This window comes from Pteropus alecto, unplaced genomic scaffold, assembly GCF_000325575.1.
Source record: "Pteropus alecto unplaced genomic scaffold, ASM32557v1 scaffold69, whole genome shotgun sequence".
NCBI lineage: Eukaryota > Metazoa > Chordata > Mammalia > Chiroptera > Pteropodidae > Pteropus > Pteropus alecto.
Window position 1 is genome coordinate 6,872,768 of NW_006494610.1, and position 18,608 is coordinate 6,891,375.

Genomic DNA, 18,608 nt, shown 5'->3' on the forward strand with positions numbered 1-18,608 from the left:
ACCAGTTTTAAAAAAAGGAAAAATTATTTTTCAGTTAATTTCATTTATGAATACCTGAAAAATTATATGTAAAACATTTATTTTATAATGCTGTCATACATAAAACATATATGAAATCATTTTTATTTAAATGTAAATTATAGAGTTCTTTTATCTTTAATATTTTTCTTTGCTAATAAAATACTCTACTTTGTTTATTTAATTATAGACGAAAGGTTCTCAAACCATGACACCCTCTGGCATCCAGAAAAAAGTTAAGAGAACTCTGCCAAACCCACCTCCTGAGGAGACCTCCACAGGAACCCAGTCGACTTACAGCACAATGGGCACAGTTTCCAGGAGAAGGATCTGCAGAACCAACACAATGGCACGAGCGAAGATTCTTCAGGACATAGACAGAGAGCTTGATCTTGTGGAGAGGGAATCTGCAAAGCTTAGAAAGAAACAAGCAGAACTTGATGAGGAAGAAAAGGAGATCGATGCCAAGTTACGGTACCTGGAAATGGGAATTAACAGGAGGAAAGAGGCATTATTAAAGGAGAGAGAAAAGAGAGAGCGAGCCTACCTCCAGGGGGTAGCCGAGGATAGGGACTACATGTCTGACAGTGAGGTGAGCAGCACCAGACCAACCCGAATAGAAAGTCAGCATGGCATAGAGCGACCAAGAACTGCTCCCCAAACTGAATTCAGCCAGTTTATACCCCCACAAACCCAAACAGAATCTCAACCAGTTCCTCCTACGAGTCCTTATACACAATACCAGTACTCTTCCCCTGCTCTTCCTACCCAAGCACCCACCCCATACACCCAACAATCCCATTTTCAGCAACAAACTTTGTATCATCAGCAAGTTTCACCTTACCAGACTCAGCCAACATTCCAAGCTGTGGCAACAATGTCCTTCACGCCTCAAGCTCAACCTACACCAACCCCGCAACCTTCTTATCAGTTACCATCACAGATGATGGTGATACAACAAAAGCCACGGCAAACTACGTTATATTTGGAACCCAAGATAACTTCAAACTATGAGGTTATTCGCAACCAACCCCTTATGATAGCACCTGTTTCTACTGATAATACATATGCGGTTTCCCATCTTGGTAGTAAGTACAATAGCTTAGACCTGAGAATAGGATTGGAGGAGAGAAGTAGCATGGCGAGCAGTCCAATATCAAGCATATCTGCAGATTCTTTTTATGCAGATATTGACCATCATACTCCAAGAAATTTTGTCCTAATTGATGACATTGGAGAGATTACCAAAGGAACAGCAGCATTAAGCACTGCATTTAGTCTTCATGAAAAGGATCTGTCAAAAACAGACCGTCTGCTTCGAACCACTGAAACACGGAGGTCTCAAGATGTAACAGATTTTCTAGCACCTTTACAGACTTCCTCTAGACTGCATAGTTATGTGAAAGCAGAGGAAGATCCAATGGAGGATCCTTATGAGTTAAAACTTCTGAAGCATCAGATTAAACAAGAATTCCGCAGAGGGGCAGAGAGCTTAGATCACCTTGCTGGTCTTTCCCATTATTATCATGCTGATACTAGCTATAGACATTTTCCAAAATCTGAAAAGTACAGCATTAGTCGACTCACACTTGAAAAACAAGCAGCAAAGCAACTACCAGCAGCCATACTTTATCAAAAGCAGTCAAAGCATAAGAAATCACTAATTGACCCTAAGATATCGAAATTTTCACCCATTCAAGAAAGTAGAGACCTTGAACCTGATTATTCAAGCTATATGACTTCTAGCACTTCATCAATTGGTGGAATTTCTTCCAGAGCAAGGCTTCTTCAAGATGATATCACTTTTGGCCTCAGAAAAAATATTACAGACCAACAAAAATTTATGGGATCATCTCTTGGCACAGGACTGGGCACATTAGGAAATACCATACGGTCAGCTCTTCAGGAGGAAGCAGATAAGCCATACAGTAGTGGCAGCAGGTCCAGACCTTCATCCAGACCTTCTTCTGTCTATGGGCTCGATTTATCAATCAAAAGAGATTCTTCCAGCTCTTCTCTGAGACTGAAAGCTCAAGAGGCTGAAGCTCTAGATGTTTCCTTTAGTCATGCATCACCTTCTAGCAGAACTAAGCCTACCAGTTTGCCAATTAGCCAGAGTAGAGGAAGAATACCAATTGTAGCCCAGAATTCTGAAGAAGAAAGTCCACTCAGTCCTGTTGGCCAGCCAATGGGAATGGCCAGGGCTGCAGCTGGACCCCTGCCACCAATATCTGCAGACACCAGGGATCAGTTTGGATCAAGTCACTCATTGCCTGAAGTTCAGCAACACATGCGAGAAGAATCACGGACTCGAGGCTATGACCGTGACATAGCATTCATCATGGATGACTTCCAACATGCCATGTCAGACAGTGAAGGTAAATTGGGCCTCAAAATACCTTGTTACTCTCAAACCTCAAACTCTTATTTTTCTGCATGTTTAATTATCCTTCTCCAAGGATGTATTCTACTTTGCTTGGTGCATCTTTTGCATGTTTATTTTAATTTTATTTCTTGTAAATGGAAATTTTATCTTGTGTATAGATTTTGTAGCATGCTTCTCTTTATTTCTTTTCAGTTTATTCTTTTATTGTTTTTTCTTGATTGTTTGCCTGATTTGTTTGGTGTTCACTTTTCCAAAACCATTATCAAATAATTGTGTCAATAAAATATGGTCATCCTTTAAATCTATAGTTGGAAAGTTTTTCATTGTTTATTTTTAAAATACATTTTTAAAGTTATCAGTCATTCTTTTTCAGTTTGTGAAACTATTAAAGTTTAGTCATTAAGTACTATTCTGCTATAGTTGGTAATAGAAAATGATTTATGTAATTTTTGTGAGATCAGTGTTTATTAATTCAGAGAATGTTCTCCTTTTAAGAATTTTTGGATAAGTCTCTGATATTAGTATAATGTAGAATTTAATAATCCTTAAATACAAGGTTTATATTTTATTTCTCTCATTATGAGTATTACAATTGACAAGTTTGTACTTTTGCATTACAAAGTAGAAAACTTAGCACCAAATATGATAATGACAATAAATCTTATCAAGTATGTGTAAAGTCTTCTTTAAATTTAAAATTGAAATTCTGTACACTGATTTTATGAGTTTAGCTATTTTGGAGCTGAAGCCCTCCAGGTGCACCCAGTTAGACTTGACCTTCACTTTACTTTTTGCGTCATCCCATTTTTTTCCCTAAATTATTTCACTAGTTATTTCATACTGAATAAATGATTTAAAGCAAGAACTTATTTAGCTAAAAACTGGCTTATGATATTTTTTTGTTGTTGTTTAAATATATAGAATCATAAGGATTTTGGAAAATTACCTAGTTCAAGTCTGATTTTGAAGACAAGGGAGTAGAGGTATAGAGACATAAAGAGTCTTGCTCATGAAAGAGGACTCATGACTCTGGATCTTTTAAAAAATTTCTTCCTCCTTTGTGGTTTATTTGAATGTAGGCATGGTTTGAGTCCTAGAAATACAATATTTCTGATCAAATAAAAGCGTTATTATTCTATGCCTTTGGAGACTGCAAAGCACTAAGCCAACATGAATATCTCCACTTTTAAATCTTACATTTTTCCTGAGGACTTGCAGGAAAATATGTTTTCGTGAAAGGATTTTCTTTCTACTTCTGTAACTAGAAATTAACATGACTTTAGAAGTTCAATCTAAATTTGAACAGGACTGAAATAATCACTGGATTTGAAAGAGGACAAACTACTTTTCCTAGTGAAATTCCAACAGACTAGTCAATTTTCTAATTTGTTTTCTTCTCTTCTGGCTATTAGAATGACCATTTTTATTGATAATTAGTCAATTAAATAAAACACTCTGTGTTTTTTTTTATTGAGCCAGTTGTTTGAATGAATCGACATAGTTAGAGTTATAATATGTGGTCTTTATTTTTTTCTTTACTTTTTCATAATCCACATTTTACACACATTATATATATATAAAATGATTGCTGCAGGAGGATAAAAAGGTTCTTCAATAATCATATCAAAAAGATAACAAAATAAAACAAAAACTTAAAAGGTCTATGGCATAACTGAATACCTAAAGTCTATGTGTGCGTGATGACCATATATGTAATTATGTGTTTGGTTGTTATGTACTCATAATCATCAAGGACTATGTGAAAAATTGATTTAATAAAGTAGATGATGAGACATAATACAACATACAAAATTATGAACTGTGTAAAGATGATATAAAAGATATAAGTAATTAATATAAATTTAGATGAAGTTAAGCAGTTAAACTAAATGTATTTTAAAATTGAGCAGACAAGAAATTTAGTCATAAAGTTCATGTTGATATAGAATTAGATTAACTATAACAAATTGACTTACGTATAAAATATGTGTGTAAATTGTAGTGATTACCTTTAAAAGTTGTATGTTTTTAAATCTTATATATTTTCTTTGCCTTTATATCACATCCTCATATTACTTTTCTTTTGGTAAGCAATGGCTTACTTTTCCTTTGAAATCCTGGATTGCTTGTATAAAGAGAAAAGTAGAAAATATTTTTTCCCACTCACATAACTCATTTCTGAACTCATAAAATATTAAGAATTTTAAAATAATTTTAATGAAAAATGCTAGAAGATAACTTTGAAAAGTATAAGATTTCAACAACCTGTTTAGTATCATGTAGACAAAACAAGTTTAACTAAATTCAAGTTTCCTGTGTACTTACTCCAAATTCAATCTAACTCTAGGTTTTAGACTATAAGATGTTTTTCAGATGTGTTCTACATGACTTTAATTTTGAAATAGCTCACTTGAATCATGGACTCATGCATAATTTTGATTGCTTAATATTTATGACTATTAGGCTGAAGTCCACAACTTGATATGCATGCATGTTTGAGTAAACACAGAGCAGGAAGCATTCCCTCTTGAGCAGATTGGAGAGAAGCCAAACTAGAAACAGTCCAGTTATATTTATTTCTATTAACACAAATATTTTGTCGAAAACATTATTTCAAGGTACACTCCATGCAAAAATAAAGCAATCTATGCAGTCATTTACAAATATATAGTTTAACCAATTTTTGATACTGAATAAAATTAAACTGTTCATGTAACTGTTGCCCGTGAATAATGCTAGACCCAAAAAATAGCTTACTTGTATTTTACATTTAAGAATTCAAGAAAATTCCAGTTAACAAAAGGGGGTGTTAATCTCTAACAATTTATTTAGACTAATTTGAAAATATTATTATTAATGTGTAGATCTACTATGCCAGATCAGACAATTGCAGTTATAAACAGTTAGCATTTATGTCCAACTTGCTATAAATGGTGAAGACGGAATCTGATATAAGAGCACATTCATTCTACCTGGTTCTTCTTGGTGGGTCTATAAATTCCTATGCAAAGCATGATAGATATCTTAGTTACATGTAGAGTTACTATAACAAATAACAAAGTATGTAATAAGAAATGGAAATAAATTGACAAAATTTGGTCAAGTTGAGATTCTGCTCTATTTGTATAGACACAGCCAAGGAAACATGTTTTAAAGACCTGTATTTCAAATGCAGTTAGCAGAGTTATATATTCAAGTGAAATCATGTACTACATTATTCGCGATATTCATTTATTAAAATAAGTATAGATTTTTATTTTCATGAGAAATACATTATAAATATATTTAAGAAGTAAGATAAAATAATAGTGTGGTTCAGATAATCTAACCCATTTTTAGATACTGATGATTTGTTTTGTATTTACTTATCAAATTTCTATTACATTAAATTTTTTGATAATTTAGTCACTTCATGTCAAATTAAAGTTATAAAAAATAATAAATATCCAGTAGATTGTGAGAAAAGATTGCATAACTATTAATGAGGTTTAAGGGACAAATTAATTTTAAAATGTGCATATTAAAATTAGGGTATTTAACTACTTTCTCTGGTTGATGACTAATTTTTTATGTTTCATTTATTTTCCAAATATTTGTTGAATGTTATGGTATTTGCAAGGCATTGTTTTTAGTGCTGAGGGATAAAAAAAAAAAAGAAGATATGAGCCTTGCCTTCAAGCAGCTTAGACTCTAATAGGGGATATCAGACAAGCACATATACAATCAAATGAGGTATGTACCATTATATTTTCTCAAATCTAAGAGTGACTAAATTATGGCACATTATTTATCATTTCGTGTTTATTGGGAAGAAATGCTGTGATTAATCAGCAACACTGACCACGCTCATGGGAGGTGGAGGTAAGTAGTGGTGTACATGCTCTGGGTTTACCAATCCTGCCAACCAAAAAATAATGAAAATTTCCTTAAAAAAATAGTCTTGAAAGTTTCGGAATATAAGACAATCAGGGATATATACATAAAAAGAAAACACTAATGTGATAGAGATAACTCAGTATTGTGGCATTATAGAAGCTAGACTGTCCAGAGAGCATATAGATTAATAGCATTGTCGACAAATATTTCAGAATAAACAATTGAGAAGGCTGCTCCATCTGCCATTTAGGAAGCAACATTGTATTTCCAGAGACTATTAATTAGAGACCTTTATACAAAGAATAAAACTTTGTATAAAGTCAAATGATACGTATTACATAAAATAGGATTTTAAGTCACTAAATAATAGCGTCGAAAAACCTTGGAACTACTAAGAACTAAATGAGATGAAAAATTTTAAGTAATAATTGTGTACTTAAATATGGTTGCATTTTCAAAAAAGTATTTTAAGATATCAAGTTTTGTCACATTATAGGCACAAAAAGCAATCAACTCTTTAACCTAATTCTTAAATCTGTGATCTCACAGAAAATAATTGTTCAATTTTTGATAAAAATTTCTAAATGATACATTTTAATATTAGGTTACCTGGTGATTATGACATGTATGTTCTTAGCAATAATATTTGTAATCCTCTTAGAAATAAATTTTATCTTTTTAAATAAATGTCATAGAAATGTCACATGTTCAAAAGATACTTGATGTTCAAAGTCAGAAGCCACATACCTATTGCTACTGGATTAATGGGATAGTGAGAAAGTGGCAGAATTTTCTGTACTCAAGGGATACATTTTCCTTAGACTTTAGTAGTGGGTGTTGGGGAGAGGTGAATAGGTGAGAACTAATTGAGGTTGAATAGAATGACTTCTGAGGAATATTTACTTACTTATTATTTATTTATTTATTTCAATCACTATCTAAATTTCTTTTTCTCCTGATTTTTTTTTTTTTTTTTTGCTCTGAGAATTTGAACAGATGTGCACATCATTTTCTCTAGGTTATTCCATGGTAAAAATTTTTAAACATAATATTGGAAGTGATTTTCTTCATCTAAGTTTGAAATGTATAAATGGTTAACAAGCCTGGAGCATGTTGATGCTTTAGAACATCTGCTGCCCTCTATTAGTTATATTCATTGGGGTTGCAATATATGATATTCCCTTGCTCTCCAAAGCCTATCACCTGCGTCGTGAAGAAACAGATTGGTTTGACAAACCCAGGGAGTCTCGTTTGGAAAATGGACATGGTCTGGATCGAAAACTGCCAGAAAGATTGGTCCACTCTAGACCTCTCAGTCAACATCAAGAGCAAGTAAGTACTATATTGAGCAATCTCTTTTAGATTTATAATCACCTCTCCCAAAAAAATTCATGCTAAAATGGTCTCAATTATCCTAAAATGCATGGGATTTTTGTCAATTAAGTTCAAATTTTTTTTTTTAGTAACTTACAGTAGTAAGTACCTTACTTTATCAGTCATGACTGATTGACATTGCAGCATAGCTATGATGCTTCTACCAGGCAATTTGTGATTCATTCCTCCAACAAGTAAAGTTAATACAACATACCCAACACTGCTACACAATAAAGCTTCTGAAGAGCTTACAGAATATTGGGTGAAATAGATTTGAGTAATTTCAATGCTCTCCAATAACAGTGTGTTCCAGTATTAAGAATAGCAAATAAGAGGATGACAAAACCAAGTCAGCTGGACATAGGGAAGGCTTCATTTGGAAAAAGAGGGAAACATGTCTTCGAGTCTATTGAACAGAAGTGTTTGTTCTGTATTCATTTTTAGATGTTATCAGAACTCATATAAAGTAGATATTCTAAATTAATATCTATTTATAGATGAAGAAAGTGAAACAGAGATAAATTTCACAATTAAATAAATATGACCCAAAATGATCTTATTTACTTTAGAAAAGATGAGGAGATGTTTGAGTTGAATTTTGAAAGATACATAGGAGATCAATAGTTGGATAAATCAAAGAAGATTTCTCTGGTAAGCCAAATGGCCTTAAATAATTATCTTAAAAAATCAGATATTTGCAGGCTGTGTACTCATAATCATTAAAATACCCACAAAAGAGATAGTTGATTTATTTCACATACATTAACTCTTAAATCATCCTGCTTGGTTACTGATTCATTGATATAAAAGACAACATATTTTGAACAAAGAAGAATCATATGAACTTACTATAATTGATTAAACTGTTTGTCACATTAAAGTATAAAAGAAAAGACTTTTACACATATAAGTACTGACTAAAAGATAATATTTATTATACTCAGATTTGGTTTCTTCCTAAGCAATTTTAGTTTTTATGGACAAATTTTGAGCTTTTAAATTGAATTTTCTTTTCTCAAAATTTTGTTGTTTTGTTTTTCTATATGCTATTACATTTTCTAGAAATTTTGAGATTCTTCTCTATATATTATAAATATTTTCTATTTAGTTTTTGGTATCTTTAAAACGTTTTTGGTTTAAGATTATGTTTACCCCTATATGCATGTCAGTAAATTTCCATTTCTTTGTATTTCATTTTAAAGTATCAAACTATTGAATTATACTTTTATTTAGCCTATCTTATTATTCTTAAAATTATATTTATTAGTTGAATTTCAACCTTATCAAATATATCTGGCTGGGGAGTAAAAAACTTAATGAAATCATCCCAAACATGTTTTTAAAGTGTAAATTTAACTTTTTATCTACAATTACTAAAATAATAAATTTGTAAGCTGAAAATAACTTTCTTGAATATATTTTATAAGAATCTCTCTATAAGACTCATTATATCTTACCTACCTCATGTGTTTCTTTGAAGTTTAGCATTTCTCACAAATCTAGATCAAGTCACTGAAATCACAGTTTTTTAAATGTAATCCTAATAAGATGAAATATATAAACTGGAATGCTAAAAAAGAATGACTTCCATACAGTTATTTCCTGACACTACTATTTTCATGGATACTCAGAAGAGTCTTGTCCAACTAATTTATCCAACTAATATTTTTTGAGGATACATTTTAAAGTAATCTATCTACCTCAAAACATATTTTATAAATTCTATTGTGTATATATACATTAATATCCTAATGACACTTTTTTCTAATTTTCTGTAACTAACATCTACAGATTTATGGTTTTGATCTGCTAAAGATATAGTACATTATGTTTAAACAGTATAATTAGATACCAATGTCATAACAAAATTAAGGAGAAAGGGTATATATTTAAGAATCACTTAATGAATTTCTTCCTGTTTTTGATAAAGTAGAAAATGTAAAGATCCTTGTTTGAACAATACATAGGTAAATATAATAGAGTGATGTGTATTTTCTTCCTAAAAGTTATTTTTTACATTTTTAATAATTTTTTACATTTTTATTTTGATATCTAACATACAGACAACTATGTATACACATTATCAAAACTACAAATATATAGAATTATAAATTAGTTATAAAGTGAAAAACCATGTAACTACCACACAGACCAAGAAAGGGAAAATGGCTAGCCCCCCAAAACTCTCATGTACCCCTTCCAGATTGTAATTCTTAACCCCCCCAAAAAACAAATATGCTGATTTTTGTGACAATGATTTCTTTGTTTTTCTTTATAATTTTTTCCTTAATAGAAGCTATATAGAAGACAACATACATTTTGATTACATTTATTTAAAGTCAGAATTTATGCTTTTTGCATTGATAATTATCTTCAACTACTCTTCCTCATTAACTCATCATAACTATACTTTGGTCTAGAGAGAATAGCAAAATAGCATTCTTATTATATTTACTTCTTTGCATCTCTAATCATAAAAAAGTAATATTGAGCTCTTGGTAACTATAAGCCCAGATGCTTTTATTTGAAAATGTATGCATAACAAGAATTTATGCTCATAAAATGCTCTGGAGGCAAAAATAATAAAACCAAATTGACTAATGCAAACAATAACTTATCTGCTTTTAAAAATATTTTATCTACCACATATACTAGAGACATAGAAATTTTTTTCTGAAATTTTTATTAGACTCAAAATTATATTAACTATACAAATAAACCAAATATGCAAATTCATATGTTTTCTTTCTAATATAAACATATATCCATATATATATATCCATACATACATACATATACATATTCATTCAGTGGAAATTCAACTCTACTTTGTGAATTGAACAGATAAGCTGACCCCTTTCTTTTTTTTCCTTCAGTCACTTCATCTATAAGTAGGACTAATACCCTTCACAGGGTGATTATAAAGGTCTACATTTCTCGACTAGTACAAAACACCTCTACTTCTGCACTAATACCCACATCTTCTGCAATTCTCATGTAACTACTATATTGAGGTACATTAAACTCCTCTGCCAGAGCCACTCTTTCTCTTTATTCTGAGTTTGTAAATGTTTTGTTTCCTCTACCTGAGTGCTCTCTTTCCTCTTTTCTGTTGGTTAACTCTACACATCACATAGATCTCTATATGCACATGCCCCATCTTACAAGAAGCTTTCCCTGACATAACCACTACCGCCTCCCACAAATCTGGAGCAAGCGTTCTTTCATTGCATTGCGCTCCAATAGCACTGCATGCATGATGTCACAGCTTTGAGTCCTAGATTCCCTATTTCATCCACCACAGTAAATATACAGTGCCTAGCACAGTGCTTGGAACCTCAGAAGGGCACTCTCTATCCTGCATATAGCATTCATGGTTTTTAAGTGCAGGGAAGGATGGATGTCTGTGTAAACAAAAGATACATTAACAAAAGTGTTATAATTTCATAAGTACGAAGGTTTAATTTATGAAAATAATTTATGAAATAATTTATGAAAATAATAATAGAGCAACTTTTGAAGTATTTATAGGTAAGGAAGAAGAAGAATTCTCATTTTGGGAGGCATAAAGGAGATAGTTCTCTCAATGCAGAATCACCAAAAGACAATGATATCTGAGACCAGCCTCTTGGGGAGACATATGGGACACTACTTGACATTAGTCCTATCCTCTGGCCATGCATCCACTCTTATTTGTCAGAAGCACACCTCCCATGAACCCAATCTGCTGGAGAACTCTCAATACTTTCCTAAGATGCTTAGGAAAAACCCAAGATCCGATTAGTTTATACACGAGAGACAGATATCTCCTCCTTATGAAGATTCTTGGCCACATTGATAGTATTTTTGGCAGGTTAATGTTTGACTTATTAGATAAATTCATGAAACTGGTTGAAGACAGTCTTTGAAACTACAGGAGATTCCACAGATGATCTGAAAGCACCATTTATGGAATAAAGATGTTTAACATCCATTCTACTAGCACCATCATAGGTACAAATTAAAATACATTACTGGCTAACTGGTAAAACAATGATGAAAAATTTGAGAACCCTACTACTCTTCTTGACTGCAATAACACTATGTGATTATATTCACTTCTCTCTAGTCTGGAGAATGGAGAGAATAGCAAAAGGCAAAATTGTGTTTTCATAGTTGGCCAAGTGGGAAAAAATGACTTTTTAAAATCATTGTTAAATAATACATGAAATTAGAAGATATGTGAAATAAAATGAAATATCCATCAATTAAATTTCCTACAGTATTAAAAAAAATTGTTATGTTTAACAGTTGTGGAATTTTCAATGCACATGGTTTAATTTTTAGTAAAAAAAAAAATAAAGATCTTTAAGTGCAGATTAGGGAAGGGAGGAAGGAAAGAAGAGGAAGAAGAGAAATAGAAAAAAGAAAAAAGATAAAGGGATGGAAAGTAAGTATGGTAGTGGAGAGAAAGTAAGAGAAAAGAGAAGGCAAGGGACAGAGCAACAGAGGGGTACAAGTCAGAACAGGGAGTGAGAGAGGAAGAAAGAAGAAAAATGTACACTTTTAATTTTTATAAATAGAAACGAGGTTTTCAGTGGCTTACAAAGTTAGCATTAGTAAAAAATTAACTAGATTGACTGATTATATTGACCATAATATTTTTATAATCTTAAAAACAGTATTTCAGTTTTACTTTTCAGTAGTCATATAATATTTCTGGACTTAAATGGATTCTGCTGTTTGGGGAGTGTTTCATATTCATCAGAGACTTGATTAAGTTTATTCTTTCCTGACAAGAATAAAATCTAAAGCCTGTAATTTAAGCTTGCATTTTTTCAATACATATTTTATTTTTAATATATAGAATTCTAAGAGCTGGATTGACAAAGACATGTTAAAACCATATGACTATTTCAAAGAATCTTTCACCAAATATACGTATACTTGGCTTCAAATGCTATTTAATATTTTGGTTTAGTATTCTCACACACTTCTTAAACATATTCTGAATTGAGTAGTATTAAATGTTTCTTTACTAAACTTTATTTCATTTGTAATTTTAGTCAAAATTTTCCTAAGGTGATAGATATAAGATTCCATACTAATAAAATCCTATCACTATGGATACTACTAAATATTTTACTATTTCTATGTTTCATTATTTTATAAACCTTATTTAAAAGCGAAGTTCCATAAAATATAAAGCACAAGTTTACATTCGCTAATTTACTTTTGCTTCAGAAATCTTATTTCGCCAGGTGGAAACAGAGATAATGCAGGTTATGGTATTCTCATGTTCTTGTCTCAATACTGAGAATTGAAATCACAGATTTGCAACAGTAGCTTTAAGTGTTGCTTCCTCTTCTCCGAGGAACATCAACAGTAAATGTAAAATAACACCATCAGTAACACCACCTTGAATACAAAGAAGGCTTCAGAAAGTATTAGAATGAGCAAGAACTGTGCCTATTTATACAGAATTATCTCAGCATCCAGTGTACATTGAAACTTCTAGTAAATGTGCTCAGCAAAAGCACAATTCCGAAATGAAAACAAAGCTACATAAACATAAAAGGATCCTATCATAGTGATAGAGATGTGGATTTTGAGAATATTCTCTCGCTTTTCTAACACCACTTAATTACTGAAAATTAAAAATGCTTTTTCATTTCTAGGCTGTCCAGAACAAAATCAGCAACTGTCAGTTTTCCAAATATATTCTCCATCGAGTCAATGTTGACTTGATGCTACTATAGTAACAGACATTCTTTAGAACTTGTTGCATGTGTTCATTAATTTTCTAACCACAACAAATCAGTTTGAAAGAGAAACTGGTTATAAGTGTGAAGACCATAATGAACTCAGAAAACAATAATATCATTACATATTGTATGATGCTTAAATGGTGATCATTTGAGAATCTTCTAATATATATTTATCAATGCTTTTAAAAAGTCCAGTTATATATATATATATTACACTTTAAGTGTCTTTAACATTGATTTTTTACCTTATCACATGTGTGTCTTAGATTATACAGATGAACGGGAAGACTGTGCACTACATCTTTCCTCATGCAAGGATAAAAATAACGAGAGATTCTAAAGATCACACAGTTTCAGGTAAAGAAAATCAAATAATCTAGTTCTTTTTACTTTAATTTAGATATATATATATTTGGAGTTCAGTTTAGATGACTGATTAATTTTTAGGAAATACTTTTTGTCAAAAATTGTTATTTTGGAAATTTCAAAAAATAAGCAGGCTTTACATTTGAACATAAAATGCATGATCCTTAATATGACAAATTACTAAATAGTACATATTTAGATCATTCTGCTCATTAACTGTTTTTAAAAATGTACATGGCATTATAATACTCTATAATTATTGCTCTATTGAGTTATATGGTCACTGGTTTTAGGGCTATAAAACATTCCCACAAAGGAAGTAAAAACTATCTTGGATTCTTCTAAAGAATAAATTCCCCTATACCTTATCAATTTTAAACATTATCAATTATGCTAAGTTTTTGTTTGCTTGCTTGTTTGTGTCTTTCTGTAAACCAAAGCTTATGATGTAATTTTGAAACTTTTTGTTTCAAAATAATTTTGAACTTCAAGAAAAATTTTGAATTTCCAGAATATAGTACAGTCAATTCTTTTGCCCACCCCTTTTTATCAGTTTTCTTAATGTCATATGTATACACATTACAGTGTTCAAAACCAAGAAGTTAACATCAATATGATACTATTACAATATCTACAAGTGATAACCTAATTTTGAGTTTATCCACTAACCCACTAAATCTTTCTTTTTCTGGTCTGGAATTCAATCCAGATCTTATATTTCATTTAGTTGTCACACCTCCTTTGTCTTCAGTCTGATAGTTTCTCAGTCTTCCTTTTTCTTTCATGACTTTGATGCTTTTGAAAGATAATGGACTTTTTATATTACAAATAAAAAACTCTATTACTTAAATTTTGAGATAAAATAGAAATTTTGCCAAAGTTAATGATTTTTTAAAATATAAATAGTACCTAGTTTCACTCAAGTATAATCTTTGTGTTTCATAAACACTGTATATCAACAGAAAATATTTATAACTATACAAGTTTATAGATAGGTGATAGATGCTGATAGATGATAAATGAATGATAGATAGATAGATAGATAGATAGATAGATAGATAGATAGATAGATAGATAGATGATAGATAGATTAGATGATAGATAGATAAATAGATACATAGATACATAGATTAGATGATAGATGGATGGATGGATGGATGGATGGTATACCAACTTGGTATATGTGCTGGAGAGTTTTTTTTAAGGGCTAATATAACAAAGAACTAAAAAAGATATTTCTTTAGCATATTTGCTATTGTTCTTTGCAGATTTTAGACCGTAGAACATGTGGATGTGGAACAACTTTTGCTTTGAGCAATTTTTCTCTCTTTATTTTCATAGAGAATGAATCGATTAGGAGTTTAATGTTCTTTCCCTTTTAAGATTGGATAATTTGTCTTCTGCTAGAGACAGATAATTCAACCCTTTATAGTTTTATCGCATGCAGACTGTATTTTAAGTACTGATGAAAATTCCAGGGGTGAATCTTAAACTCTTTTTGTAGAAATAATTACATGCTACAAACTATTTCAATTTCCTCCAGCTTATAAGGCAAAACGACATAATACTTTCTAGCAATGCCAGAAATTATTTTTTTACAACAGAAATCTTTAAACCATTTTTACTAAATCATCAAGACTGTATGTCAATGTATCAAATTTTAGCTGTATTATTTTTATACTGTAGTAATTATTTCCTCAAACTTATAATTATTTTTTGCCACTCATTATTTTAATTTTCTTTTACCGCAAAGAAAATGTTTTAAAATATAAGAATAACAGAAATAAGAGCTATTGACTTATTTTAAGTATTCTAGTATGAAAACTAAATTCAGTTTTCTCAGTATATAGATTTTGCAGAATGAGAAATGAGGATTATTATTTTGACTAATAAATTTACTAGTAGTGTACTATATCATCTCTGCACAGCCCCTTTTTTGATATTTGCCTAAAATAATAAAATGTTTCTCTGTTATATTTACCCTGCATCGATTACTTTGAATATTTTTTCATGTGTCCTTAAATTGCATGATTTCATACTAAATTAAATGTTTTGAAACAATGTATATTGTTTTTAGATAAGTCTTCAGTACGTTAAAGGGATTTACATACATGCATATGCAAAATCAGAGCCAGAAATTACAATCTTTGACAGTGTCTAGAAGTGCTAAGCTAGTGACTGAGAAGCCCTGGCAGAGAACATTTATGCTCCTGGCTAATCTCTATGTCATTTGCTAATCATCTAAAAGCTTAGTTTGAGTGACTAACGATTTATTGCTATTAAGGATTTCCTGTTATTTCTTGCTGTAATTACCATTTTTATATGAATATTTTTAATAAAAATTAAGAGTATATCTTTTAGAGATGCATACTAAGATATTTACAAATAAAATAACACCTTGTCTGGGATTCACTTCAAAATTAGCTTTGTGTAGAATGGTGGAGAAATAGATGAAACAAAATTGACCATAATTTGATCACTGTTGGAGTTGAAAGATTAACCACACAGGGTTTTATTATAGTCTTGTCATTACTTTTTTTATACATATAACATTTGTTTATTTATTAAATAAGATTTTTATTTTCATAGACTTTCTGCTGAGTTTTTTTTTTTTATGGTGACATTGGTTAATGAAATCCAATAAGCTTTTTCTGTATACTTTTATAGTAGGACATATATATGTTTACATTGTGTGTTCACCTCCCGTAGTTAGGTTTCTTTCTGTCACCACGTATAACATTTTTCATAGTAAAAAATTTTTAAATCTTGTTTGTTTCTCATGTTTAAAAACAAAGAGCAGAGTTCAATAGCTTTATCAATAGTGTAAAAGCTGTTCAAGATAATAATTTAACTGCTTTTTTAAAACAAGACAAGGACATAAGCAAGGAAGGAGGGAAGAATAAAATGTAGTATATCTGCTCTCCCAAACAAAGAGAGAAATGGTTATTAGTGAATTTTCATTTTTGTTACATAAACCCATTGAAAGTAAAAATATTGTAATAAGCCATTCTAACTGGTATAGCATTAAAATATTTTATAAGAATTATATGTAACTAGCATACCTCACAAAAAAGAAAAATACATTTTTATTTATTGGAAGCAAAAATAATTTCAAAATAAGAGACAAGAATAGAAAATATTTCTTGTTTTTTTGTTTTTGTTTTTTTTATTGTTTCTCCTGTGTGGTTCTCAAAGCATGAGCAGGGAACCCTTATGGTTCTTTCAAGAGGTCCAAAAGTACAAAACTATTTTCATAATCATGTTAAGACAGCATTTTCCTATGCATACTCATTTTCTTGTGAATGTACAGTAGAGTTCTTCAAAGATTGATAGTCTACAGAGCAGATATGAGAATTCAGCTGTCTTCATTTAGCTTAATATTAGGCAGATTTGCAATAATGTGAAACAATGACACTCTTCTCATAAATGTTTTAAAATTTTTTTAAATGCAGTATTTTATTTTAAAATGTGATTTATTTTAACATGTAAAGAGTTTATTATTTAAATTTTATTATTTAATAAATATTTTAAATTCTTAATTTTAATTTATAACACAGAAAATATACATAACTGTAACCCATATAAACGAAAGGTCTTTGAGATACTCAATATATTAAAAAATATAAATGGTTCATTGAAACCAAAATGTTTGAGAACCACTGCTCTAACTGTATTTATAGAAAGTTAAAAATATATATAAATAAGCTCTTTTTCTTCCTATAAAAAACTTATACAACATAAAATATATTTTGTAACTGTTTTTATTACTCATATTGGATACATTTAAAATTTTTTCATTCCTTAATACTTATTCATTGAACACGCATCATGTGATTTACATTGTGTTGCTTACTAGACTAATAGAATGAGTACAACAACGACCCTGATCTTCAGCTTACTCATAATTTAGTAGAAGACTCTGAGATGCAAGTATTTATTACAATAAAATTTTAGAAACAATGGATTTTATAAAATTTTATTGTTCATACCCATACATACTTATGTGTCTGTACTCACATATACATATGCACCATTATTTATGTTTTTGTGATGTAGGCAAAGAGAAATATATGCGTATGATCTATTAAATGGTCCACGATTTTTAGAAAATGCGTCTTTTTACTTTTAACTGTAAATTTCAAAGATGTAGTTATATGTGCTGATCAGCAACTGTACAATGGTTTTGAAAATCTTTATTCAGCCAAGCACAAGGCGACAAAATGGAGAAAATAGGTAATGAGTTTTAGAGTCAGGAAGACCTGAGTTGGAGTTCAGCCCCATTACTTATTTAAATTTTGACAATAAGTTTGCTTCTCTAAAATAAGACTAGGTCTATGTATCTCGAATAATTGCAAGTGAATTGAATGCAAAATCTTGTTCTTACTATACACTCGACAAATGTTATTTCCCCTTCTCTTAGGTAGAAATTATCAGGAAAAAAATAAAATGTAATGCTCAAGAAATGAGTCTCTTTTACTTAGATCTCAATCTTATACCTTTAGAAATACAGCTGTTTGAAACAAGCCAAATAAATTCTTCTGATTTTAAAAAAGATACTTGCTTATGTATAGTTCCATAAAGGACTGGCTATATCTGCAAGCCTAGAACAATGAATTAGCAAGTGTAATAGTGAAGAACATTAAAAATGTTTAGGTTCAAAAGATAGCAATGTCTTCTATGATGAATGAGGTGGCTCATTTTCTGTTTCTCATTAGTGCACTACCTTAGTGAGCTTTTAGGAATGGGAGACAAATGTAACAGATCTCATTGGATCTAGTTAATAGCAATACCAAATGTGGATAGCTCTTTTTATTATAATTTTAACAGTTTTAATGATGTAT

At 30.6% G+C, this 18,608-nt stretch overlaps 1 protein-coding gene across 1 annotated transcript in view; it reads left to right on the forward strand.

The window, feature by feature from the left end:
• PCLO (piccolo presynaptic cytomatrix protein) overlaps positions 1-18,608 on the forward strand; it is a 352,477-nt gene that overhangs the window by 205,307 nt on the left and 128,562 nt on the right. The window contains 3 exon segments of the mRNA XM_006925736.2: positions 209-2,396; positions 7,476-7,612; positions 13,668-13,758. Of these exon segments, the coding sequence (XP_006925798.1) occupies positions 209-2,396; positions 7,476-7,612; positions 13,668-13,758 (2,416 nt within the window).